General features: G+C 38.4%; 1 protein-coding gene across 2 annotated transcripts in view; it reads right to left on the bottom strand.

Moving 5' to 3' along the window:
• The window catches only part of YTHDC2 (YTH N6-methyladenosine RNA binding protein C2), a 90,536-nt gene that overhangs the window by 51,712 nt on the left and 12,545 nt on the right, over positions 1 to 26,279 (bottom strand). Inside the window, exons 3-10 of one of the 2 annotated variants that reach the window (XM_066382025.1) lie at positions 25,605 to 25,801; positions 24,108 to 24,307; positions 17,529 to 17,695; positions 16,412 to 16,514; positions 15,029 to 15,185; positions 10,424 to 10,531; positions 7,821 to 7,969; positions 5,748 to 5,883 (exon numbers count right to left, since the gene is read on the bottom strand). In XM_066382025.1, the coding sequence (XP_066238122.1) occupies positions 5,748 to 5,883; positions 7,821 to 7,969; positions 10,424 to 10,531; positions 15,029 to 15,185; positions 16,412 to 16,514; positions 17,529 to 17,695; positions 24,108 to 24,307; positions 25,605 to 25,801 (1,217 nt within the window). The remainder of the gene's footprint in view (positions 1 to 5,747; positions 5,884 to 7,820; positions 7,970 to 10,423; positions 10,532 to 15,028; positions 15,186 to 16,411; positions 16,515 to 17,528; positions 17,696 to 24,107; positions 24,308 to 25,604; positions 25,802 to 26,279) is intronic. The other variant, XM_066382026.1, reaches the window with a different exon arrangement.

Raw genomic sequence — 26,279 nt, 5'->3', positions numbered from 1 at the left:
AGATAGTATTATAACCACTTGAAATACCACACCCATATGTTGAACAAAAAGCCTCTTGTAGGATAAATAATGCCTAGTTATTGATACAGTCCTCTTCAAGTTCATAAGCTGAGAAAGTTCATTAATATGCCAGATAACAATTAGAACTAAAAAAAGTTGGTAAGCAGAAACAATGGGCCAAATCTACCTATATGATGAGATTTAAAAGGAATAAATAAATGTCTTCAGCTCAAAAAAATTTAAAACAAAAAGTAAATTATAGGGAGAGTTAATCATGTGTTAAAAAAGAACTAGAAGTTTCAAAGACAATCTGAATCAGTAAAAAATGTGGTTGGAAAAAGTTACACTGACTATAGGATGAATTACTGTAAGTCAAGAGTAGAGGTTTTTAGGCTGACAGATTTACTCTACCCAAAGCTGATCACTAAGAGAGTTATCACTCAGGACTGAACACCATGCTTTTATTTGTTTTGTTTTTTGTTTTTTGGGTTTTTTTATTTATTCATTTTAGAGAGGAGAGGGAGAGATGGAGAGAGAGAGAGAGAGAGGAGAGACAGAGAGAGAGAAGGGGGGGAGGAGCTGGAAGCATCAACTCCCATATGTGCCTTGATCAGGCAAGCCCAGGGTTTCGAACCGGCGACCTCAGCATTTCCAGGTTGACGCTTTATCCATTGCGCCACCACAGGTCAGGCTGAACACCATGCTTTTAAAAGGGACAAACTAAAACATAACCAGAGGAGGTAAATGAGGACAGGAGAGAATTAGATAGCATGTTATGAAAAAGAAGAATAGTTGAAGTCATAAGTGTGGCTATCCCAGAATACAAAAATAGGAGAAAGAATAACTATTTGCATATATCTGAATTTCTGTTAGGCAAAAATAGATACTTTATTATCTCCCAAGAAGCAAAAAAAGGTAGAGGTTACATAGGTAGATTTCACTTTAAAATGTACTTTTAAAAATTAACAATTAAATCAAATTTGGCCCTGGCCAACTGGCTCAGCAGTATAGCATCTGCCCGGCGTGTGGATGTCTTGGGTTTGATTCCTAGTCAGGACACACAAGAGAAGTAACCATCTGCTTTTCCTACCCCTCCCCCTCCCCCTTTTCTCTCTCTCTCTCTTTCTCTCTCTATCTTCCTTTTACCATCATGCAGCCATGGCTCAAATGGTTTGAGCAAGTTGGTCCCAGGCACTAAGGATGGCTCCAAGGCCTCACCACAGGTGCTAAAATAGCTTGGTTGCTGAGCAGCAGAGCAGTGGCCCCAGATGGGCAGAGCATCGCCTGGTAATGAGCTTGCCAGGTGGATCCTGGTTGGGGTGGATCCTGGTCAGGCTGCATGCAGGAGTCTGTCTCTCTGCCTCCCCACCTCCCACTTAATAAAAAAAAAATCAAATTTGAAAAAATAAGTCTTTAAAAAAGGTAGTAAGCTTTCTATTACTAAACATAGTCAAATAGATAATTATTTGGTAGGATACTTAAAAGTTATATCATTATTTGAGAAACACTGAATATTGGGTGCTGGCCCTGGCTGGTTAACTCAGTGGTAGATCATTGGCCAGCGTGTGGATGTCCACAGTTCAATTCCCAGTCAGAGCACACAGGAGAAGAACCCATCTGCTTCTCCATCCATCTCCCTCTTGTCTCTCTCTCTCTCTTTCTCTCTCTCTTCCCCTCCTGCAGCCATAGCTCAATTGGAGCAAGTTGGACCCAGGCTCCATGAGGATGGTTCCATGGCCTCCTTCTCAGGCACTAAGAAGAGCTTGGTTGCTGAGCAATGAAGCAATGCCCCAGATGGAAAGAACATCACCCCCTAGTGGGCTTGCCAGGTGGATCCCGGTCAGGGCACCTGCAGGAGTCTGTCTCTTTGCCTCCCCCTCTTCTCACTGAATTAAAAAAAAAAAAAAAAAAAAGAATATTGGGTGCTTATTCAAACAGTATTTTCGATTTCTGACTTGGAATTTGTGGATGCATAAGGCCAACTTATATATGATACATTGTTCTATGCCATTTTATATAAGAAACTTAAGTATCAGTGAATTTCAGTATCCTAAGGGGATCCTAGAAGTGATACCCCTGGGATTCCAAGGAACTGTAGTTAAGTTTTTGGAGAGTCAACCATTATACATGAAATTTTCAAATGCATGGGGGTCTGTACTACTAACTCCACACTGTTCAAGGGTCAACTGTCCAATAAAAATAATAAAGCAGAGTAAAGAGAAATAGTGAGAAAAGGGTGCAATTTTAATAAAATGATCAGAAAAGGCCTCTCTGAGAAGTCACTAAGTAGAAACCTAAATGAAATAGACATTAGGCCATAAAAGTATCTACGAAGACAGAATTCCAGGTATAGGAAACAGCAAAATAAAAGCCCAAAGATGGGAAAGTGCCAGCATACATGAAGATAAGAGTGGCTAAAGCAAAGTGAACAAGAAAAACAGAAGTAGAAAATGAGACCAAAAAGGCAGTCAGAGACCAAATCAGGGAAAGGTCTTTGATTTTTATTCAAAGTATAATTAAAAGCTAAAGAAGAGCAAAGAACAGGGAAGTGGCATGATCCAATTTCCTTTTTGAAAAGATCGATCTGATTGTTCTCTGGAGAAAAGACTGCAATAACATAATAGAAGCAGTTAACAGGCTACTGCAATAGTCCAGGAGAGAAATGTTGGCTTATACTAGGATTGAAGCAATAAGGGAAGTGCCATGTAGCCAGATTTTGATTTATTTAGAGGTAAAGCTAACAAGATTTGTTAATGAATTATATGTGGGTTGTGAAAGCAAAGTCAAGGATGATTTGATGTTTTGTTGACTTAGCAACTAGATAAATTATAGTACCTTACATTTAATTTTTAATTTTAATTTTATTTTTTATAGGGACAGGGACAGAGAGAGAGTCAGAGAGAGGGAGAGATAGGGACTGACAGGAACAGAGAGAGATGAGAAGCATTAGTCATTAATTTTTCGTTGCGACACCTTAGTTGTTCACTGACTGCTTTCTCATATGTGCCTTGACCGTAGGGCTAAAGCAGGCCAAGTAACCCATTGCTCGAGCCAGCGACGTTGGGTCCAAGCTGGTGAGCTTTGCTCAAAAGAGATGAGCCCGCGCTCAAGCTGGTGACCTCGGGGTCTTGAACCTGGGTCTTCCGCATCCCAGTCCGATGCTCTATCCACTGTGCCACTGCCTGGTCAGGCAGTACCTTACATTTAAATTCAAGTGGTCTAGGATAGCCAGGCACTTGCATTTTTAAAAGATCTACTACAACTGATTATGAACACTAAAGAAAGAGCAGGTTGAAAGGGAGGTAGGTAAGGAGGGAATCAAATTGTTTGGGGCATATAAAGTTTTATATTCAATAGACATACAACTGGAGATATCAAGTGATAGGATATATTAAAGAGAGAAGGAGGTCAGGACTGGAGACATAAAATTAAAGTCATTTTAAACAAATATCAAAGCTAAGACTAGATGAAATCTACACAGTAAGTGTAAATAGAAGGAAGGTCTAAGGATTGAGGCCTCAGACATTTCATATATATACAGTGTGTCCGTAAAGTCATGGTGCACTTTTGACCGGTCACAGGAAAGCAACAAAAGACGATAGAAATGTGAAATCTGCACCAAATAAAAGGAAAACTCTCCCACTTTCATATCTATTCAGTGCAGTTCGATGTGGGCTCACGCACAGATTTTTTAGGGCTCCTTAGGTAGCTATCCCGTATAGCCTCTACAGACTCGTCACTAACTGTTGGCCTACCAGAACGGGGTCTCTCCACCAAACTGCCGGTTTCTTTCAAATGCTTATCCCACCGAGTAATGTTAATCCTATGTGGGGGCGCTTCGTTATAAACACGCCGTTATTCACGTTCCACTTTGGTCATGGATTCGAATTTAGCAAGCCACAGAACTCACTGAACTTTCCTCTGTACCGCCCACATCTCAACTGGCATGGCCGTGGGCTGCTCCGCTGTATACACGGTGTTACATCATCATCTGTGCATATGCACATGCTGCCACATCATCCTACAGAAACTGGGAGGGTTCCTTTTATTTGGTGCAGATTTCACATTTCTATTGTCTTTTGTTGCTTTCCTGTGACCGGTCAAAAGTGCACCATGACTTTACGGACACACTGTAGGTCAAGAAAAAGAGAAAAACCCTACCAAGAAGTCACAGCCAGGGAGATGAGAATAAATCAAGTATGGAATATCAGAAGTTAATTTAAGTTAACTAAAGAAAGTGTTTCAAGAAGGGAGTGATAATAATAATAATAATAATAATAATAATGCTGAGAAGTTCAGGTGACAGGACATCAAATCTTTCTCAATACTGACTTTCTATGATCTTTTTTTCTACCATTCACCAAGAAGCCTCAGGGTTCTGAAACTCACCTCTGGTTGACAACATCCACTATAATCAACTAATATCAGGAAAATTCACTAGTGAAAACATGCCACATGACATACAGAATGTACATGTGAATTAGAACTCGAACTTACGTAACTAAAGGTATGATAAAATTCTCCATTCACTTAATTAAAAATCTAGAGCAAAGCTTTTTCTTCTTTTTTTTAAATCACAAATCTTTTTGAAAATCCAAGATATTCCCCCTGAAGGTAAAGGAAATGTTTAACTCATGTTCTTTTCTTCAACTAATTCCTAATCCCCTCCATTAGGATTCCCCTTACCAGGGAGTAGAATGAAAAATAACTAACTTGTTTACTAATCCCCCAGCCCCCTTTGTCTGGTCATCAGTTTTTTCTGACTATTCCCCAACCCCCTTACCTAGTTAATGATATCCTCATCTCTCCCTTCCACCTTGGTATAGCCATTAAACTAGCCAGTCAAGAAAGAATAAGATTGTAGGGTCAACACTCCAGCCAATGGAGCAAGACCCAGCATCCTAGGGCCTGTGTTAGGTATAAAAACAGGATTTGCCCTCTGCCCGTAAGCTTGCTGGCTGGCTTTCAATAGCAGAAGCACACCCTTCTGTGGAAGTTATTAAAGTTGCCTTGCCGAGGTATTTTGTTCCATGAGTCTTGCTTAATTCCAACACTAACAAAGGTAGAAGAAGTACATTTATATGCACAATACATATACATAAAAGTATATACTTCTGCACAGTGTCATACACTCATAAACTCCCTTAAACTATTCTATTATAACTAGGTTAAGAATAGCATAACACAATATTTATTTATTGTATTTGATAGATCCATAAATTCACCAGAACTTCCAACTGCCCTTTTGCTGTTCCGCTTGTCTATCTGACCCCACTCTTGCTTGTTGGACTATCGCCCCTGAAGCAGAACAGTTCTAGGAAGCTGGTCGATCGCCCCAAGGAGAAGCGTTCCAGGAAGCCAAAATCGTAAGACTGCAGAAGGGAGTATACCAGAATTGCTGACTCAATGCAAATTGCTGACTTAACGCACACTTGCTCAAAGCTCTCCCCCACCTTAATAAATTTCTACCTCAGAGTCTGTTTCAGTGCCCTTCTCCCCGAGAAGTGCCCGGCAGGGTTTCTTTCTTCCTTTCAATAAAAGCCTGTTACTCTGGTCTTTTCGGACTCCCATGGATTCCAACAGTATTATGCTAAAAAGGTCCTGATATGTGCATTTGAAATAAATACTCCAAAAGAACAAGTTACTGGTTGTGAATAAAAAATGTAGTGTATCTATTTTGAATTAACAGATTTTCAGCATAAATAACTATAAGAGTAATACAATTTTTAAAAATAAATTACACTTACCACTAACATTTTCAGTTAAAATAAGGTGAAAAACCTGAGCAAAGGCCTCAACATCTTTATGCAGCCATATGTCAGAAAGACAAGCATCCATTTCTTTTATTAACCAAGGTTCAAGGCAATTCACATCTTTTTCTGTCTTTAAAGAAAACAAAACAAAAAAAGCAAAGGTTATAAATTACCTAACAGCTTAACCTTTGTTTGCAAAGAATGTGAGCTGGCCATAATGGTCACAAGAACTATTAAGCATATGGTATTATAGTAAAGGCTTTGACATAAAAGTTTCTGACCTGGTCACAAACATTATCAATCACAACACCATATCTTGTTCTTACAGTCATCTTTCATCTAAGATTAAAAATGTCAAAAAAATAGTAGTATTATTCAGTCAAAATATTACCTAAGTGTGAGTCTGATAGGATATTGTTAAAAGTACACCAGTATTTCTCTCTGCCAAAGGCTCACTAGAAGGACCATCACCTGGAGCTTTTCGGCCAAGTTCCACCCTCGAGCAAGTACATGAGACTCTCTAGTAATGAAGGCCAGATTCCACAGGGCCTTAAAAGTTCCTTAGGTGATGCTACTGTGTAACCAGGCTTAAGAACAAATAATAACCAAAATGCTGTTCACTGAAATAAATGAACATTCCCTATATTAAAAACAACTTTAAACATTCTTTAAAAGCATTTTTAAAAACTTATGTGCAATTCATTTGGATACATTAGAAGTCTAAATACTGGTAGAAAACTGCAAGCATATCTGCATTATCTACCTTCTCATGCTCTGTACAGTATTACATTCTTTTTCTAAAAAGTGCATAGCCCCAGCCATATTCTGCATCATACTAATTACCAGCCTTTTAAAGAATTCCAAACCAATGACCAAAAATGATTTGACTTTGGGTAATGGGTACACAATATAATCAACAGTTCAAATGCTATAGAAATGTTTACCTGAAACCAATGTACTTTTAGGGCTCAATGTCACCCCATTAAATTTAATTTCTAAATTAAAAAAAAAAAAACCCAAAACATAAAAAACAATTCCAAATCAGAATCAAAGACCAGAAGGGTCCTTGAAATCAGCTAGTTCCAGTTTTCAAACAGACTTTATAGAACCCTGTGTGGCAGAGGCCCCATCTGCAGATGGGGATAAAGACTGATGGATGACCAGGCAAGGTTTCTACAAATTATTTCACTTGTAAAAGATTTTGTGAAAAAAAAATAGGAAAAATTTAAAAAAGAAGAACTTGATTTGGTCTATAGTGGGTAATTGATTTTATAAAGTCACATAGCTAGTTGGTGGTATAAACAACACCAGTATTAATTATTTGCTATAACAATCTTCTCTCGATTTTCTTCTAAGTTAGAATATCTTATTATTTAACTCGTTAACTATTCAGATAAAATATCAACTAATACCAATTTACATGCATAATGTCTGTAACTATTTTATTCAAAAAATTTAGAAAAAAATATTGAAATATTTTTAAGTCAGGCCCTGGCCAGTTAGCTGAGTGGTAGAGCATCAGCCTGGATGTGGATGTCCTGGGTTTGATTCCCAGTCAGGAAACACAGGAGAAGTGACCATCTGCTTCTCCAACCCTTCCCTTCCCCCTTCTCTCTCTTTTCCCCTCCTGCAACATGGCTCAAATGGTTGAGCAAGTTAACCCTGGGCACTAAGGATGGCTCCATGGCCTTTCCTCAGGCACTAAAATAGCTTGGTTGCTGAGCAACAGAACAACGATCCCAGATGGGCAGAGCATTGCCTGGTAGGGGGGCTTGCCGGGCAGATCACTGACGCATGCAGACTCAGGTCTGTCTCTGCCTTCCTGCTTCTCACTTAATTAATAAATAGATAAATAGAAAAATATTTTAAAGTCAGAATGAAACAATAAAAGATATTGCATTATTTTTAAAAAATAAAGTTTTAGAAAGCTGTGAAAATGCTGTAGCCTAAAACAAACTAAAAGAATCACACTTTAATAAGGAAGTAAAATATTATAATCTCCTAAGATGTTCTTTAAACTATATAATTTTTACTCAAAATATCAGTCTGAAACTAGTGAGGTCTTACCAATTGACTGAAAACAGCATCACCTCCATCATCCAATAAATCATATTCTTCAGTCACATTTGGAACAGTTCTCTGCCTCTGAGATTCAGGTTTGAAAGTATTCTCTTGAGCTGAATACCATTCTTTAAGTGTGGTTTGTTGTTTTTCTTCTAAATTGATTACCAAAGGAAGGATACATAAATAAATTCTTTGCTTTTTGAAATTTATTCCTTTGTTTTAAAACTTAAGTGAATATGAAAATACTTAAAAATTGGCCGTATTAAAAATAAATACACTTCCATCTCCAGTTAAAATAAGGCGAAAAATCTGAGCAAAGGCATCAACATACAGCCATATGTCAGAAACACAAGCATCCATTTCCTTTATTAACCATGGTTATTTTAAAAAATAGATTAATTAGTAACATTTAATAAATGTGTTATACTGAACCATAAAGACACATGAAACTGCTTAGAAACCTCATCTGTCTATTAATAAAATGTTAACTTCTAAGTCCGTAACTCAAAGAACAAGTATTTTAACCATACAATAAATATTTTCTTTTTTTTAATTTATTATTATTATTATTATTTGTATTTTTCTGAAGTTAGAAACCGGGAGGCAGTCAGACAGACTCCCGCATACGCCCAACCGGGATCCACCCGGCATGCCCACCAGGGGGTGATGCTCTGCCCATCTGGGGCATTGCTCTGTTGCAGCCAGAGCCATTCTGGCACCTGAGGCAGAGGCCATAGAGCCATCCCCAGCGCCCGGGCCAACTTTGCTCCAATGGAGCCTTGGCTGTGGGAGGGGAAGAGAGAGACAGAGAGGAAGGAGAGGAAGGAGAGGGAGAAGGGAGGAGAAGCAGATGGGTGCTTCTCCTGTGTGCCCTGACCAAGAATCATACCCAGGACTTCCACACGCCAGGCCAACACTCTACTGCTGAGCCACCGGCCAGGGCCAAATAAGTACTTTCTAAATCAATGACTGAAATTCACGTACAATTTTGAATAAGACCATTTATTGAACTTCTGTGACCATGCTGGCGGTTTGAAATAACAAGTTATAAACAATTTTTACATTCAAGTTTCAAGATCTAGAAGTTTTATAATTTACATATTAGTGACTTAGCACTACACTGTGAAATAAGTATTGCCAATTGCTTTATCAAGTGAAAAATCCAAAGTTATTTATCCAAGATCATACAGACAAAACAAACCATCTCACCCAAATTCAAAATCTGAGCTATGTCATGATAAGAAATATATTCATAGGCAAATAATGCTAAAAATCAAAGTACAGAAGCAATTCATAACAATATCAGGATCTGAACACCTTGACATTTGTATCAAAGATGAGTTCCCTCCCACTACTCCCCACTTTGTTTTGACATAATGCTGTGGCATATCATATATATGGCAGCACACCCTACTCTCCCTCCTTAAAACAGTTGTTAATTCTTTTAATAAAAACACAAACACCTCCTCAATTCTGGCATCCACTTTCTTATTTTTTTAATATTATTTAATTATTTTCTTATTTATGTTCTAATTGAATGTATTGGGGTGACACTGGTTAATAAAATTATACAGGTTTCAGGTGTACGGTTCTCTAATACGTTATCTGTATATTGCATTGTGTGTTCACCACCCCGAGTAAAGTCTCCTGCCATTACCACTTACCCCCTCTGCCCTCTTCTATCTCCCCCCTTTCCCTTTCCCTTCAGTTATCACTATACTGGCGTCTACTTTGCATTCCTAACTATAGATTATAACTTTGGACATAAACCAGAATGTAAAAGGTATACTTGGGCCCAATCAGGTGGTGGCGCGGTGAATAGTGTCAGACTGGGATGCAGAGGACCCAGGTTCAAAATCCCAAGGCCACCAGCTTGAGAGCGGCCTCATCAGCTTGAGTGTGGGGTTGCTGGCTTGAGCATGGATCATAGATGTGACCCCATGGTGGCTGGCTTGAGGCCAAAGGTTGCTGGCTTAAAGTCCAAGGTCACTGGCTTGACCCCAAGCTTGCTGGCTTGAGCAAGGGGTCACTCACTCGGCTGTAGGCCCCCAGTCAAGGCACATATGAGAAAGCAATCAATGAACAACTAAGGAGACTAAGGAGGCTCAACAAAGAATCGATGCTTCTCATCTCTCTCCCTTCCTATCTGTCCCTATCTGTTCCTCTGTCTGTCTCTGTCACACACAAGACAAGGTACATTTGGGACAGTATCTTACTATATTACACAATTATACACAAGACTTAAAAAGTCAGTAGGGGCCCTGGCCAGTTTGCTCAGTGGATAGTGTGTCATCACTGTGTGTGGAAGTCCCAGGTTCAATCCCCAGTCAGGGCACCCATGAGAAGGGACCACCTGCTTCTCTTCCCCTCCCCATCTCCCTTCTCACTCTTATCCCCTCTTTCAGCCAGTGGCTCAATTGGTTCGAGTATTGGCCACAAGTGCTGAGGATAGCTCAGCTAATTCAAGCATTGGCCCCAGACGGGGGTTACCGGATGGATCCCAGTCGGGGCACATCCGGGAGTCTATCTCCCCTCCTCTCACTTAAAAAAAAAATGTCAATAGGAATAGTAATTTTCTTTTTAGATGTGTTTGATAAAAAGCTTACCTCGTTGTTTTTCCTTTTTGTATTTCAACATTTCCTTGTTTGTGTATCCAGTAGTTCTTAAAATATCTTCTAGAAACATTTCTTTTACTTCAAATGGTCTTCCCTGTACTAAATAATAGAAACTTTTTAAAATAGTTACTGCATCTTAGAGATAATTCACATAAAACCACGAGAATCCCAAGTTAATAAACGGGAGTATAAAATCCAAAAGCAATTCCATAGGTCAAGTGATCCTCATAACACTGTCCTTTTTTTTATCATTTTTTTTTTTTTACAGAGACAGAGTGAGAGTCAGAGAGAGGGACAGATAGGGACAGACAGACAGGAATGGAGAGAGATGAGAAGCATCAATAATTAGTTTTTCGTTTCGACACTTTAGTTGTTCATTGATTGCTTTCTCATATGTGCCTTGACCATGGGGCTACAGCAGACGGAGTAACCCCTTGCTCGAGCCAGCGACTTTGGGTCCAAGCTGGTGAGCTTTGCTCAAACCAGATGAGCCCGCGCTCAAGCTGGCGACCTCGGGGTCTTGAACCTGGGTCCTCCGCATCCCAATCTGATGCTCTATCCACTGCGCCACCGCCTGGTCAGGCAACATTGTCCTTTAAATGCAACTTTGATCTGTACTTTAGAAAACTGTTTATATGATTATTTTTACCAGTTGTTTACTTATCATGTGTTTGACAATAAGGTACTAGGAATGGTAAGCAGAAACAGAGCTACCTCTAGACCTATTGAAGCTTGCAAGCTAGCAGAAACAGACATTAATCCAATTATCCAGAATATAAATTTTAAGACACAGTTGTGAAAAGTCCTACCAAAGAAAGGGAAGCACAAGATACCATGACAGTATCTAATGGGGGTGGGGGTGTTACTGAGTCAAGAAAAGCATCCTTCTTTGAGAAACTGAGGACCAAAAGAAGGGGGTAAACAAAATAAGCTATATGGAAAGACACAGCACATGCAAAGACTCTACTGTGAAAGAGTATGATGTTTAAAAAAACTAAAAGACCTAGCTAGTTTCAAGCTGGTTGGAATATAGTATAAGAGGGTGAGTGGAGAGGATTATAGTTGAAGATGAGGCAGGAGAAATAGATAAGTCTTATAAAGAGTTTAGGTCTTTATCCTGAAGTAAAGGTCATTCAAAGTTATAAGCTCAGGAAAGTGTTCATTATCATCGAAATTCCAGTTCAGAAAAGGCCAGTCTGACTGCACTGTGGAGAACTGGATTTAAAAGAGAACAGAGTGGATGGAGCAGACCAGGTAGGAACTATTCCAAGAGTTTAGGTAAAAAGAAGACAAAAACTTAAATGAGACTGGTGATAGTAAAAGGGAAAAAGACAAACTCTAGAGACAGTCAGAAAGTAAAACTCACAGAACTCAGCATTAGATTGGATATGAAGACATGATAAGGAAGTGTCACAGTTTCTGGATTTCTGGCTTACAAAACTAAATAGATGATGATGTTATTCCCCTGGGCAACTAGGAAAACTGAAAAAGAAACAGGTTAGTTAGCTGGTAGGGGTTGGGGTTTGTTTTAGACATATCAACTGTGAGGTGCCAAAATTAGCTTTCAAATTAGCAGATGTATAAATTTCATGTGCTTTATTATCAAAGAATATTATGAGAAGATTTATAGATTTGTGACTTAGGTGGCTAGGATAATGGTATGATTAGTCAAAACAGGCAAGAAAAGATTTTGTAGAAACATTAAATAATCAGTTTGGGGCATATTAGAAATGAGCTGCTGACCCTGACTGGTGGCTCAGTGGATAGAGTGTTGGCCTAGCATATGGACATCCTGGGTTCAATTTCCAGTCAGGGCACACAGGAAAAGCAACCATCTGCCTCTCTCCCTCTCTCTCTCCTCCTTCCCTCTCCTTTCCCCTCCCACAGCCAGTGGCTCAATTTGTTCAAGCATGGCCCCAGGCACTGAGGATGGCTGGGTTGGTCCAAGTGTGCTGGCCTGAAGCACTAAAAATAGCTCAGTACTCAAGCATTGGCCCCAGATGGGGCTGCCAGGTGGACTCTGGTCCAGGCACATGCTGGAATCTGTCTCACTACCTCCCCTCTTCTCATTTAGCAATAAAGAAAAAAAAAAAAAAAAAGAAGTGAGCTGCTTTAAGACATCCAAGTCCAAAGCTCTGGAGAACAGTCCGAATTGGGGAGAACGGTCTGAACTGGAAATAAAAATTCAGGAGTCATCAGTCTAAATAAGAAAGCAGAAGTTGGCCCTGGCCAGTTGGCTCAACGGTAGAGCGTTGCCTGGCGTGCAGGGGACCTGGGTTCGATTCCCGGCCAGGGCACACAGGAGAAGCGCCCATTTGCTTCTCCACCCCCCGCCTCCTTCCTCTCTGTCTCTCTCTTCCCCTCCCGCAACCAAGGCTCCATTGGAGCAGGGATGGCCCGGGTGCTGGGGATGGCTCCTTGGCCTCTGCCCCAGGCACTGCAGTGGCTCTGGTCGCGGCAGAGCGATGCCCCGGAGGGGCAGAGCGTCGCCCCCTGGTGGGCAGAGCGTCGCCCCTGGTGGGCGTGCCGGGTGGATCCCGGTCGGGCGCATGCGGGAGTCTGTCTGTCTCTCCCCGTTTCCAGCTTCAGAAAAATGCAAAAAAAAAAAAATAATAAAAAAAAAAAAAAAAAAGAAAGCAGAAGCTAAGAAAGGGCATGAATGACAACTTCCAGGAAAACTAACTGCATTTTCAGTACCATGGAGCAGAAAAGAAGTAAAATAAAGAAAGGAAGGAAGGAGCCTTGACCAGTTGGCTCAGTGGTAGAACACTGGCCTGGCGTGTGGATGTCCCGGGTTCGATTCCTGGTCAGGGCACACAAGAGAAGCGACCTTCTCCACTGCTTTCCCTCTTGCTTCTGTCTCTGTGTGTCTGTCCATCTCTCTCTCTCTCTCTCTCTCTCTCTATTCCCCTCCCTCAGCCATGGCTCTATTGGAGAGAATTGGCCCCGGGTGCTATGGATGGCTCTAGTACTAAGAAAAACTCAGTGGCTGAGGAATGGAACAATGCCCCAGATGGGCAGACCATTGTCCCATAGGGGGTTTGCTGGGCGGATCCCAGTCTGGGTGATAGCGAGAGTCTGTCTCTGCCTCCCCGCCTCTCACAGAAAAAGAAAAGAAAGAGAGAAGAGAAGAGAAGAGAAGAGAAGAGAAGAGAAGAGAAGAGAAGAGAAGAGAAGAGAAGAGAAGAGAAGAGAAGAAGAGAGGAAAGGAAGGAAGGAAGGGAAGAAGGGAGGAAGGGGGGAAGAGGAAGGGGAAGGGGAGGGAGGGAGGGAGGAAGGGAGACAGAGAGAGAGAGACAGAGAGAGAGAAAGAAAGAAAAGAAAAGAAGGGAAGGGAAGGAAAAGAAAATAGATCAAGGGAATCATCCTAGAAAATACCAATATTTAAGCACCATGCAAAAGAAGAACCCCATAAAGGAGACCACAAAAGAAAATTCAAGCTATCATGTACACTGTGACTCAGAAAGTAGTGTTGTTAAATAAATTATGGGATCTGAGCATTTCACACACAAAAAATGAGGGCTAACTAACCATGAAAAATATTACAGAAAATTTAATTAAAATTTTTGTGTAAAATATGAACAGTAGGCTTGGAAATTAAATTAGTATCAAAACAATATTGTGAAGAATACACAAGTGAATAGCTCTATACAACTGCAAAACTGTGAAACACTTCAGACTTTTGAGGAAATGGAAAACCCTGTTAAAACTAAAAATAGATATATTCTTCTACTCAAAGTTCATTTTTAGGAACCAATCCTTAGACATAGGAGCACCAATATATAAGGATATACATACAAGGATGTTAATTACAACACTTTATGGAGGGGGAATGAGAGTCTATAACCAATATGAATGTCCAAAAGTAAAGAAACAGTTAAATAAATCATTGTACATTCCTGTTATAAAAACAGCTGCTTAAATGAACTACATCTGAAACCACTGAAATGGAGGACTATCCATGATGTACTGTCATATGAATAAGGCAAACTGCAAAATAATGTATGTACTTGTTTTTGTAAAACCAATTTCTGCAAACCTGATATATATATTTGCCTATCTTGTATGAGCATGGACAAGGTGAGAAAGGACATACATTAAGCTTTAACTCCAACTAACGGCAACTGTGAACTTCTTTCCTATATATGTTTGTACCATATAACTTAAGTGAACACATACAACATTTCCATTTTTAAAGATAAAGTTAATTTTTTAAGACTGGTGGCAAAACCAGTTTTGATTAAAGGATAAGTTAAGTGGCAGCAAGCTCACAAGTAGAGGGAAAGTAAACAAGAGAGTGTAGACTACGTTTTCCAGGAGTCTAGAAAGAAAGGGGAAGCCACAGGACAGAGGAATACATGGCTGAAATGAAGAATATTTCCTTTTAAGACTAGAGAATTGACCTCGTAACACAATAGCAGAGTTGCAGATGGAAAGGAAAAAATACAGAGCGATGACTAATTAAGCATATCACAGAGGAAACAAAAATCAATGCTATTTCAGCACATTCCCCAATTCTGATTACAGTAAGTACAATCATGCCAAAAAGTATATTTTCATAAAAAATGCTAAAAGAAATCTTATAATTTAACTTACTATATATCACTGGACAACTTCCAAAATATCTTATAAAGAGATTTACATCCAAGGCAGCACTAGAAAGAATTAGTTTCAAAGTTGGGTGCTTTTGTAACAAATCTCTTAACTTTGTAAGTAGAAAATCACTAAATCGATCCCTTTCATGTACTTCATCCTGCAGTAAACAAAAATAAAACCATGGAACAGTTAAAACATGGATAACTAAGTCTTTAAAATTATGGAACTGTTAAGATTTAAATTAATTCATATTGAATGTGGACAAGGCAATCAGTATTAGTAAAAACTTTGTATTATGAAAAATTCGGAAATAATTGGACATTAACAACCTATGTGGGCCTGACCAGGAGGTGGCACAGCAGAAAGAGTGTCGGACTGGGACACGGAGGACCCAGATTTGAAACCCTGAGCTCACCAGCTTGAGCATGGACATAACCAATTGAATACAGGCTCACCAGCTTGAGCCCAAAGGTCATTGGCTTGAAGCCCAAGGTCTCTGGCTTGAGCCCAAGGTCGCTGGATTGAGCAAAGGTCACTTGCTCTGCTGTAGCACACAAGTCAAGGCACATATGAGAAAGCAATTAATGAACAAGGAAGGTGCCGCAACAAAGAATTGATGCTTCTCTCTCCCTGTCGTCCCTATCTGTCCCTCTCTCTGACTCTGTCTCTGTCAAAAAAGAAAAAGACCTTGTCTGTTGTTGTTTTTTCCACAGGCTATAAAACCGCACAAACTAAAATAAACTCTGAATTACTGGAGTTGAATTTAATGTACTTTTAACATAGTTTACAAAATCTATTTAAATACATTTCTGTGAGCATCAGGGCTCGGGTGCATCCTTTGGTTTGAATACACAGAGCTAATAATTTTCCAAAAGCTGCTTACTGCAAGTTTATAAAACAATCTAATTTTTTTACATTAACTGGATAAAAGTTTATAATTCTTTAATAAGGTGGTAATTCATTTACTTTCATCAGCAGCTAGTTAATTTAACAGCTTAACCACAAAGTTAATTGACTACGAAGTATGTCCTAAGACTAGTAAATACACATTAGTTGAAGGATGAATCAGATAACTAAGCATACAGAGAAAAAAGAAAACTTACACCATTCTAGAGAAATCTAAGTACGCATGTATCATTTTCATAATAAAAAGCACTTTTTAAAAAAATAATCTATCTACTTATTTACTTTTCCCTCATACAACATGATGGTAAGAATATCTGTATTTAATACAAAATATTTATTTCTAATAATTATATAAAATAAAAAGTAACTGGATTATAATAACCTGTTCAAAAAAAGTTGGTTCTCATTTATAACCTATTCTAAACATATGATTACGTATTTGAATTTTATACATGGCAAATTCAGCAATATTCTTACCACAATAACATGTGTCACAGCTGACAACGTACTATCTCCTGCCATCAGTGTGCGAAGCAATACTCCATTAGTGCAAAATGTCAGAAGTGTCTTTGGAGAAACCCTTTTAAAAAAATCAAAATAACATGCAGAATTACAAACACTATATGTAATAGTATATGATTAAAACAGCTTTTTATTAAATGATTTTTTTTTTTTTTTGCTAAAGAACCATAAACAGCCCTGGCCGGTTGGCTCAGTGGTAGAGCGTCAGCCTGGTGTGCGGAAGTCCCAGTTCGATTCCCGGCCAGGGCACACAGGAGAAGCGCCCATCTGCTTCTCCACCCCTCCCCCTCTCCTTCCTCTCTGTCTCTCTCTTCCCCTCCCGCAGCCAAGGCTCCACTGGAGCAAAGATGGCCCGGGCGCTGGGGATGGCTCCATGGCCTCTGCCTCAGGCGCTAGAGTGGCTCTGGTCGCAACAGAGCAACGCCCCGGAAGGGCAGAGCATTGCCCCCTGGTGGGCGTGCCAGGTGGATCCCGGCCAGGCGCATGCGGGAGTCTGTCTGACTGCCTCCCGTTTCCAGCTTCAGAAAAATACAAAAAAAAACAAACCATAAACAGATTTTTTGGAAGACCTTAAATACTTTTTTGCTTGAGGACAAAAGTATATCATAAAAGGAATCAAATTAAGAAATAGTACTGTTGATGAAAAAAGTACTACTAGTACTTTTACATAATCAATTCAATCAAAAGTACTACTAGTAAAAATACATAATCAATTCAATCACTAACATTTATTGAGTATTTACTATAAACTTCACATCGTGTGCTTTAGATGCTTTTATTAGCCCTATTTTATAGATGACCAAACTGAGGCTTAGAGGTGAAATAACTTGTACTTGGATCATATAACTATGAAATAGGATTTGTATCTATGGCCTAAACTCTTTCTCAACTATTTATTTATTAAAAATCTCACTAAATTTAGACTTGACCTCAATGTTCTATCATAGAATTATTACTTGAAGTAAATAATCATTTAACTTTTCAACTAACACATTCTTTATATTTAGTGAAGCACAGACATTTATCTTTTCTAATACTGCTAAAAGATAGGCTACTGGAGAATTGTCTTTACCTGCTTTCTAATCGTATCTGATACCCAATTGTTTGACCAATCCTTTCTCTTCTCTCTGCAGCAACTCTTTCAGCCACAGCAATAGCTGCTAATCGTCTTGGTTGAGTACAAAATATACGGCAGGGAATGCCATTTTTAAAACAATCATCTAATAGAAACTGAGGAATCTGAAACACAAGTTTTAAAGTAGTATAAAATGACATTATAGACCCAGAAATCCAAATCAATCACCTGAAAAAACATTATAACTAAAAAATTCTGTAACATGTCCAAATATAAAATCATAAAATCTGCAACTTTCATGTAACCACTAATAATCAGTTAGAAATGTAATTTTAAAAGATCTTGTTAAAGATAAACCTAAAACTACTTGTGGTGCTAGGAAGTAAGGAAGTAATAAAAAAGTGATGCGAAGTCATGGCAAAAGCACACAGGAACCAACTGGAAGGAATACTTAATGGCCAAATCTGGGACAGTTGAGTAAAAAATTTTTAATTAATTATAAACCATATACTATAAATATTCATAAATCTAAAAATATATATATAAAATAGTTAAAGCTTATACAAAGACTATAAAATGCTAATGAAAAGCATACAGCATATATAAATATGGCATATTCCTAAATGGGAATAATCAATATTACTAAAATGTCAAATCTCACCAATTTATTCTATACAATGAAATGACAATCAAACTTCCATTGAGATTTTTTAACAGTGGAAAGCATAATAAAAACTCCACAAAAATAGCCTAATACTAGGATTACTGATAATTTTCTAGACTTAAGTTCAAACAGGTGAAAAATATTTAAAATTAAAAGGAACTCTGCCTGGCCCTGGCCAGTTGGCTCAGTGGTAGAGTATCAGCCTGGCGTGTGGAAGTCCTGGGTTCGATTCCCAGCCAGGGCACACAGGAGAAGCGCCCATCTGCTTCTCCACCTTTCCCCCTCTCCTTTCTCTATATCTCTCTCTTCCCATCCTGCAGCCAAGGCTCCACTGGAGCAAAGTTGGCCCAGGCACTGAGAATAGCTCCGTGGCCTCCACCTCAGGTGCTAAAATGGCTCCAGTTGCAACAGAGCAATGCCCCAGATGGGCAGAGCATCGCCCCCCTGATGGGAAGGCCAGGTGGATTCTGGTTGGGTGCATGCGGGAGTCTGTCTCTCTGCCTCCCTGCTTCTCACTTCAGAAAAACACAAAAGAAAAGAAAGTAACTCTGCCTGGCCTGACCAGGCAGTGGCACAGTAGACAGAGCATTGGCCTAAGATGTAGAAGACCCAGGTTCAAACCCCGAGGTTGTCAGGTTGAGCATGGGGTCACTGGCTTGAGTGTGGGATCATAGACATGACCCCATGGTCACTAGCTTGAGCCTAAAGGCTGCTGGCTTAAAGCCCAAGGTTGCTGGCTTGAGCAAGGGATCATGGCTCAGCTGTAGCCCCGTCAAGGTACGTATGTGAAAGCAATCAATGAACTACTAAAGTGCCACAACAAAGAACTGATGCTTCTCATCTCTCTCCCTTCCTGTCTGTCTGTCCCTATCTGTCCCTCTCTTTGTCTCTCTCTCTGTCTCTGTAACAAAAAAACAAAAAAAATAAAAAAAAATGGATAGTGGAGCTACAGCCCCAGATGACAGAGCATTGCCCCCTAGTAGGCTTGCCAGGTGGATCCTGGTCAGAGCACATGCTGAAGTCTGTCTCTCTGCCTCCTCTCCTCTCACTAAAATAAAATAAAAAAAATAAAAAACAGAAATTATAAAAATTTTTAAACATTTTTAAATTTCTGCCAATCTGATAACTGAAAACTAAAGTTGTTTCAATTTCATTTCTTAAACTATGAGTGAAAGAAAGAAAGCATCTTTTCATGTATGTCTTAGCCTCTGGGACTTTTTTAAACTTGACTACTTACCCAGAAGTATAAATGTATACAAGCTAAGAAATATTTAAAAAGAAAAATATTGTGCTACATCCTATAAGCTACAAAAAGCAAAATCCCAGTGCAAAAATAGAATTAAAGATACATAACAAAAATTCCAGAAATAGGCCCAGGTACTATAGAAACTTAGTATTTGGTCAGAAGTGGTATCTTAAATAAGGGATGAAAGGATATTTAAATAAAAATTATATTGGAACAACTAGATATTAATATGAGGAATAAGTAAGATTTCTACTTAATATGATAAAATAAAATAAAATAAATTCCAGATGAGTTTTTTAAACTATAAATATAAAAATAGTATAATACAATAATTATAGAAAAGAGGAGTTTTTAAATTCTGGAATGTAAAGTTCTTCCTAATTAAATTATAGTTGGTATAAAATATTGTATTAGTTCCAGGTGTACAACATTGTGATATGACATTTATACATATATATCCTACAAAGTGATCATGAGAAGTCTAGTAACTATCAGCACACAAAATTGCTGTAATATTATTTACTATATTCCCTATGCTTAATATTGGAGTAGAAAGTACCTTTCTTAGCATGGCAAAAGACCTAAAAAAAATTTGATGGATTTGACTAAGTAAAAATGTAAAACTACTAAACAAAACAACATAAGCAAAGTTAAAAAGCAACAAAAAATTGGAAAATATTATGTTCAAGATATCTAACAAGCATCTATCTATAATATATAAAGTGCTATTAAAAGTAAATCCAAAGTGATTAAGCCAAAAGAAAAATGAAATATAAATAAGCAACTCATGAAACTAAATAGGCAGTAAACAAATAAAAAATATTCAACTCTCTAAGAATCAAAGAAATGCAAATTAAAACATTATTTTTTTCCCTGGCCAATGGGCTCATTGGTAGAGCGTCGGCCTGGCATGTGAAACATCCTGGGTTTGATTCCCAGTCAGGCCACACATGAGAAGAGCCCATCTGCTTCTCCACCCCTCCCCCTCTTGCTTTTCTCTCTCTCTCCCTCTCTCCCTCTCTCTCTCTCCCCCCCCCTTCTTCCTACCTCCTGAAGCCAAGGCTCAATTAGAGTGAGTTGGCCCTGGGTGCTGAGGATGGCTTCATGGCCTCCACCTCAGGTGCTAAAAAATGGCTCCGGCTGCAATAGACCAACGGCCCCAGACTGGCAGAGCATCGCCCCCTAGTGGGCTTGCCAGGTAGATCCTGGTCAGGGTGCATGGGGGAGTCTGTCTCTGCCTCCCTTCCTCTCACTAAAATAAATTTAATTTTTTAAATTATTTTCTGCCTATCAGATTGATAAAAGTAAAATATCATATATATATATATACTTATTGTTGCCCACACTTTAGAGAAACTGAAACTTTCAATTCAATTTTAATAACCCCTTCAAGTTAATAGACAATAACTAGTTAATCTAGCTAAAATATTAACTGCCAGTACTGCCACTTTTATGTTATTTTATATTTTTTTTGCATTTTTCCAAAGCTGGAAACGGGGAGGCAGTCAGACAGACTCCTGCATGCGCCCGACCGGGATCCACCCGGCATGCCCACCAGGGGGCTATGCTCTGCCCCTCTGGGCCGTCGCTCTGTTGCATCCAGAGCCATCCTAGCGCCTGAGGCAGAGGCCACAAAGCCATCCTCAGTGCCTGGGCCATCTTTGCTCCAATGGAGCCTCAGCTGCGGGAGGGGAAGAGAGAGAGAGAGGAAGGAGAGGGGAAGGGGTGGAGAAGCAGATGGGCGTTTCTCCTGTGTGCCCTGGCCGGGAATCGAACCCGGGACTCCACGCCAGGCAGACGCTCTACCACTGAGCCAACTGGCCAGGGCCCAGTATTTCCACTTTTAGAAATTTAATGTATTAAAACACTTTCATAAATCAGCTCGGAAATATCAGGCTACATTATAAGAAATTAAGTACAAGAATAAGATTCCTGTTCTGCCACTTCCTACATAGGTGAATTTGGACAGACTAACATCTGCAAGTTTTAGTTCTTATTCCTTATCTGTAAAAAGAGATCATAAATAGCCTACATGTCTTGGGGTTACTGAGAGGTTTAAATGATATAACTTGCAAAAGTCGAGCACATAGTAAACTGTCATTTTTTATCATTTTATTACAAAAATGTTCAGGAATACTATAAGGTTGTTTTTAATAAAAGAGGTACATCTTTAGGTACTGACATAAAAAATATCCAATATGTATTAAGTGAAAAAAGCAAGATGCAAAATATATGTATGATACTATCCCATGTTTGTGTTAAAAAACAATATATATCGATATAGAGGACAAAAACAAACAGATATACAAACACACACAAAAAAACCCAAAGTTTTTTACAACAACACAGGGAGTGTTGCAAGAGAGTCAGAAATCTTTCGCTTTCTATGTAATACTTTCTATAGTTTTAATTTTATATAATAAACATGAAAATCAAAGACACTTAACCTTCCTAATGCTACTAAAGCAATATTAACTTTAAATTCTGTTATGTTTATATTTCATATACCAGAAACACTAGTAATTTTACTTTAACTCCTCCAACTATATACAATTATTTCTCATGTTTAAACCTATCAGATTTATAGTTTCTTCTTGAAAATCAAAGAGCATAATATTTAATTCATAGTTAAATTCTCAAATACCCCATTAAGCCTAGTAAAATGACATATAACTGTGAAAATAGGCATACATAATTCCAATGTACAAATATTAGCAAGGACATTCAAATAATTTAAATAAAAATATATTTATTATATTTACCATAATTTTCATAACCTCTGTTCAATAGAATTAAAACTTTTAACAATTAACACTTACTGGGAAAACTTACTGTAATACTAAAACAATTATAACAATCTAAGACATCTGAACAGATTGGACTCCATGCAATTCCACTTAATCATAAAAGGACTCATGCTAAAGAAAAACCTTATATATTGTCTTCCAATAAAAACTTTATGTTTTTAATTAGTTTTACAGGGTCAAGTTTTAGGGATAAAGAGTTACACTTCTGGCCCTGGCTGGTTAGCTCAGTGGTAGAGCATCGGCCTGGCGTGCAGAGGTCCCGGGTTCGATTCCCAGCCAGGGCACACAGGAGAAGCGCCCATCTGCTTCTCCACCCCTCCCCCTCTCCTTCCTCTCTGTCTCTCTCTTCCCCTCCCACAGCTGAAGCTCCACTGGAGCAAAGATGGCCAGGTGCTGGGGATGGCTCCTTGGCCTCTGCCCCAGGCGCTAGAGTGGCTCTGGTCGCGGCAGAGCAACGCCCAGGAGGGGCAGAGCATCGTCCCCTGGTGGGCAGAGCGTGGCCCCCTGGTGGGCGTGCCGGGTGGATCCCGGTCCAGCGCATGCGGGAGTCTGTCTGACTGTCTCTCCCCGTTTCTAGCTTCAGAAAAAAAAAAGAGTTACACTTCTGTGAAAATGGTTAAATCTTACAAGTAAATAATTTGTAAATTTTATAGTCAACCTCCCTTACAACCTTGCCTTCCCTATTGACTTGTTTATTAAACCAACCAATATTGTCAAAAGTAATTGTCAAAAGTGAATTTATTTGTCCATAAAAGAATGTAAAATTCTATTAGCTATTCTATCTGAATCACTAACAAAAACTCAGTAATTTTATTATTTTCACTTACTAGCATGTTAAAGAACATAACCAAGAAAAGGTAAGATCATTGTACCATTCTTACTGCCAAACTGTCACCCTACTGAGTGAAACTTCATGATAATAAAGGTTCTTTGAGTCTAAATATCCAAGTCAACTTATATTAATTCTATTTTACAGTCAATTTTATATTAACACTTTTTGTTATTAATATTACTTTTAATTTAGCTGATATTTATGAAACATTATAGGTTGCACTTTATATACATCTCTACGTCCCACCTTGAATAGCAGCTGTTATTAGTTCCATTTTAAAAATGAAAACTCGGGGCCCTGGCCGGTTGGCTCAGTGGTAGAGCGTTGGCCTGGCATGCAGGAGTCCTGGGTTCGATTCCCAGCCCGGGCACACAGGAGAAGCACCCATCTGCTTCTCCACCACTCCCCCTCTCCTTCCTTTCTCTCTCTTCCCCTCCCGCAGCCAAGGCTCCATTGGAGCAAAGATGGCCCGGGCACTGAGGATGGCTCTGTGGCCTCTGCCTCAGGCGCTAGAATGGTCTGGCTGCAACAGAGCAACGCCCCAGATGGGCAGAGCATCGCCCCCTGGTGGGCGTGCCGGGTGGATCCCGGTCGGGCACATGCAGGAGTCTGTCTGACTGCCTCCCCGTTTCCAACTTTGGAAAAATACAAAAATATAAAAAATTAAAAAATGAAAACTCAGGCTAACAGAGGTTACAAGACCAGCCTAAAACTTTACACTCAAAAAATGAGGAAATTGAAATTTAAACTAAAAGCCAAAGTCTATGTTTATTTCACTGGTACCAAATCACATCCTCACCTCTATTTAAATGAAGGGACAAGTAATAGTCTGAAAATAAATAATTTAAAACATTTCCTTTCTATAGAGTCTTAAAATGTACTCCCAGTAATAATCTACTTCTGAAATAACTACTAAAGTAACCAGAAGTTTCTAGGTGTTTGTTTAAATACATGTAGTGTAAACTTAATATAAAATTGGCACACAGGATAAAATATTTTTTCTTCCATAAACAACAAAGAAACAAACCTGTGTAGTCTTTCCAGACCCAGTTTCTCCTACAATCAAAACTACTTTATTTTCCTTAATTATTTTAACAATTTCTTCTTGCTTCTCATACACTGGCAGAGACTGCCTGAAAGAATCAAATTCAGATTCTCCTCTTTTCACTGGAATCTGAGGTATGCCATTGTTGAGCCGCCCACTTGTCTTGCTCATTTCCCGGTTTTCTTTGAAAATGAATAAAAGAAAAACAAGTATGATCAACATTTTTAAAAGTGCTAAAAACAACATGAGAAACTCTAATATAACTTCATTCCAGTTTCTTCTTAGTTTACATAAAGTTAGCAAGCAATGCCTCAACTGTTGTACTCCTATACTTAATATCCTTAGAGAATATGTCACAAATTTCAGCTTTAGAAAGCAAATTGTTCAAAAGTATTTCTGGTGCATCTTTACAAATGAACAAAATCCAATCATTCAATAAACATTAAAATAAAACACAATTTGATATATTAAACTGTCAGGCTGTTTCTATCAATAATGACACAGGAAATTTAAATTTTATAGTTGGGAACAATGTGTACTATATTTATAGTCTGTTACATACAAAGTGGAATACACATTATGAGAAAAATACCCTATATGTTTAAGTTAAACGTGTAAGACTGTGACTAAAGAGAATAATATGTATAAATATAAGATATTTATGCTCAACAAATTTCCTATTTGAGCATTTTAGCCAACATCTACACTTACCTAAACAAACAGTAATAAAATAGAGCCGTGATGTGTTTGTTTATAGTCTTCACATAATTCAAAATATTTTTGCATGTGTATATTTAAAACTTAAATTCCTTGATATCTAATACTACGTGTTTTCTGCATTCTGCAAATCTACTCAAATAAAATTATGCACACTGTCACTTTAGGTATTAAATAATTTTCTCACTAAGAAAGTTATTTTTTCAAATAGTGAAATTACAACTTAATTTTATAAACTGAATATATTACTTATCTGCCATTCAACAAATTAATGTACTAAAGACTGTCCTGTCTCTTACCAGAAGCTAAAACCCAATTCCAAATTGCACTCATTAGTGTTTCATGGCAGCATAATACAGGAAAGTATAGACATTGTAATCAAATCCCAGCTGTGCAGTTTATTAGCTGGTTGAGTGGCATTAAACAAATTACTTAACTTCTCGGTTTATTCATCTGTGAGATGGGAAATTCTTAGCTTGCAAGGGTTGCTATGAGGCCCTATATAAGGAGCATAGTATAATTCCTAGCACAAAGGAAGTGCTCAATAAATAGTAGCTATTCCTATGACACTTAAAAAACTTGTCTAACTTCATGACATGCCTTAACACTACATTTCATTCCAAAAGTTTTACAAGTCTTAATCATTTCAACAAGCTATTCAAATTGGGAAATCTTATTTCATCTTAGTTTTCAAAAATATATAAAATGAAAAAACAGTCATAAATAATAAGATACACATGGAAGCTCCCAGAAAATACATACCAGCTTCAACTGCAAACACATTTCCTCTTTCTGTTTTAGGCAGAAGTTCAGTACGCTCTTTATTGGTGACAGGAAATCTTTGAATTAAGCTCCTAATAGCATGTTTTGTATTATGAGTCAAATTACAGGTCATCATTGCATGAGCTGTTTCTGATCCATCTTTCTTCTTCACAGTTAGATATCTATTTGCTCCCTTTCTGAATATTAATAAAAATCATTTATTTACTATATATAGTCAATTTGTTCACATATGATGTATGCCTACTCAGAAAACACATCTCAAGCAAAACATTGAGAAAAAATCAAAATAATTTGGGAGATGCTGAAAATCCCAAAAAACTCAATTAATGAGGGTTGTAGTGCTAAAGTAGCCATAAGATCACTTTCAGTTAAAATTTCAAAATGCTGAAAACACAATTTTTTTTAATTTTTTATTTATTTATTTTAGAGAGAGAGGAAGGGAGAAAGAGAGAGAAAGAGAGCACGCAACAGGAACATCTACCTGTTCCTATATGTGCCCTGATTGGGGATCCAACCGGCAACCTCTGCACTTCTGGATGAAACTCTAACCAACTGAGCCATTCAAGCAGGGCCAAATACAATTTTAAATCAGTAGAAATGGATTTCTTACCCACAAGTGTTAAAAGTTTGTCTTAGCAGACTTCATGGTATATG

This window comes from Saccopteryx leptura, chromosome 4, assembly GCF_036850995.1.
Source record: "Saccopteryx leptura isolate mSacLep1 chromosome 4, mSacLep1_pri_phased_curated, whole genome shotgun sequence".
NCBI lineage: Eukaryota > Metazoa > Chordata > Mammalia > Chiroptera > Emballonuridae > Saccopteryx > Saccopteryx leptura.
Note: the sequence above shows the minus strand (reverse complement) of the source record. Positions and strands in the feature narration are given on the sequence as shown.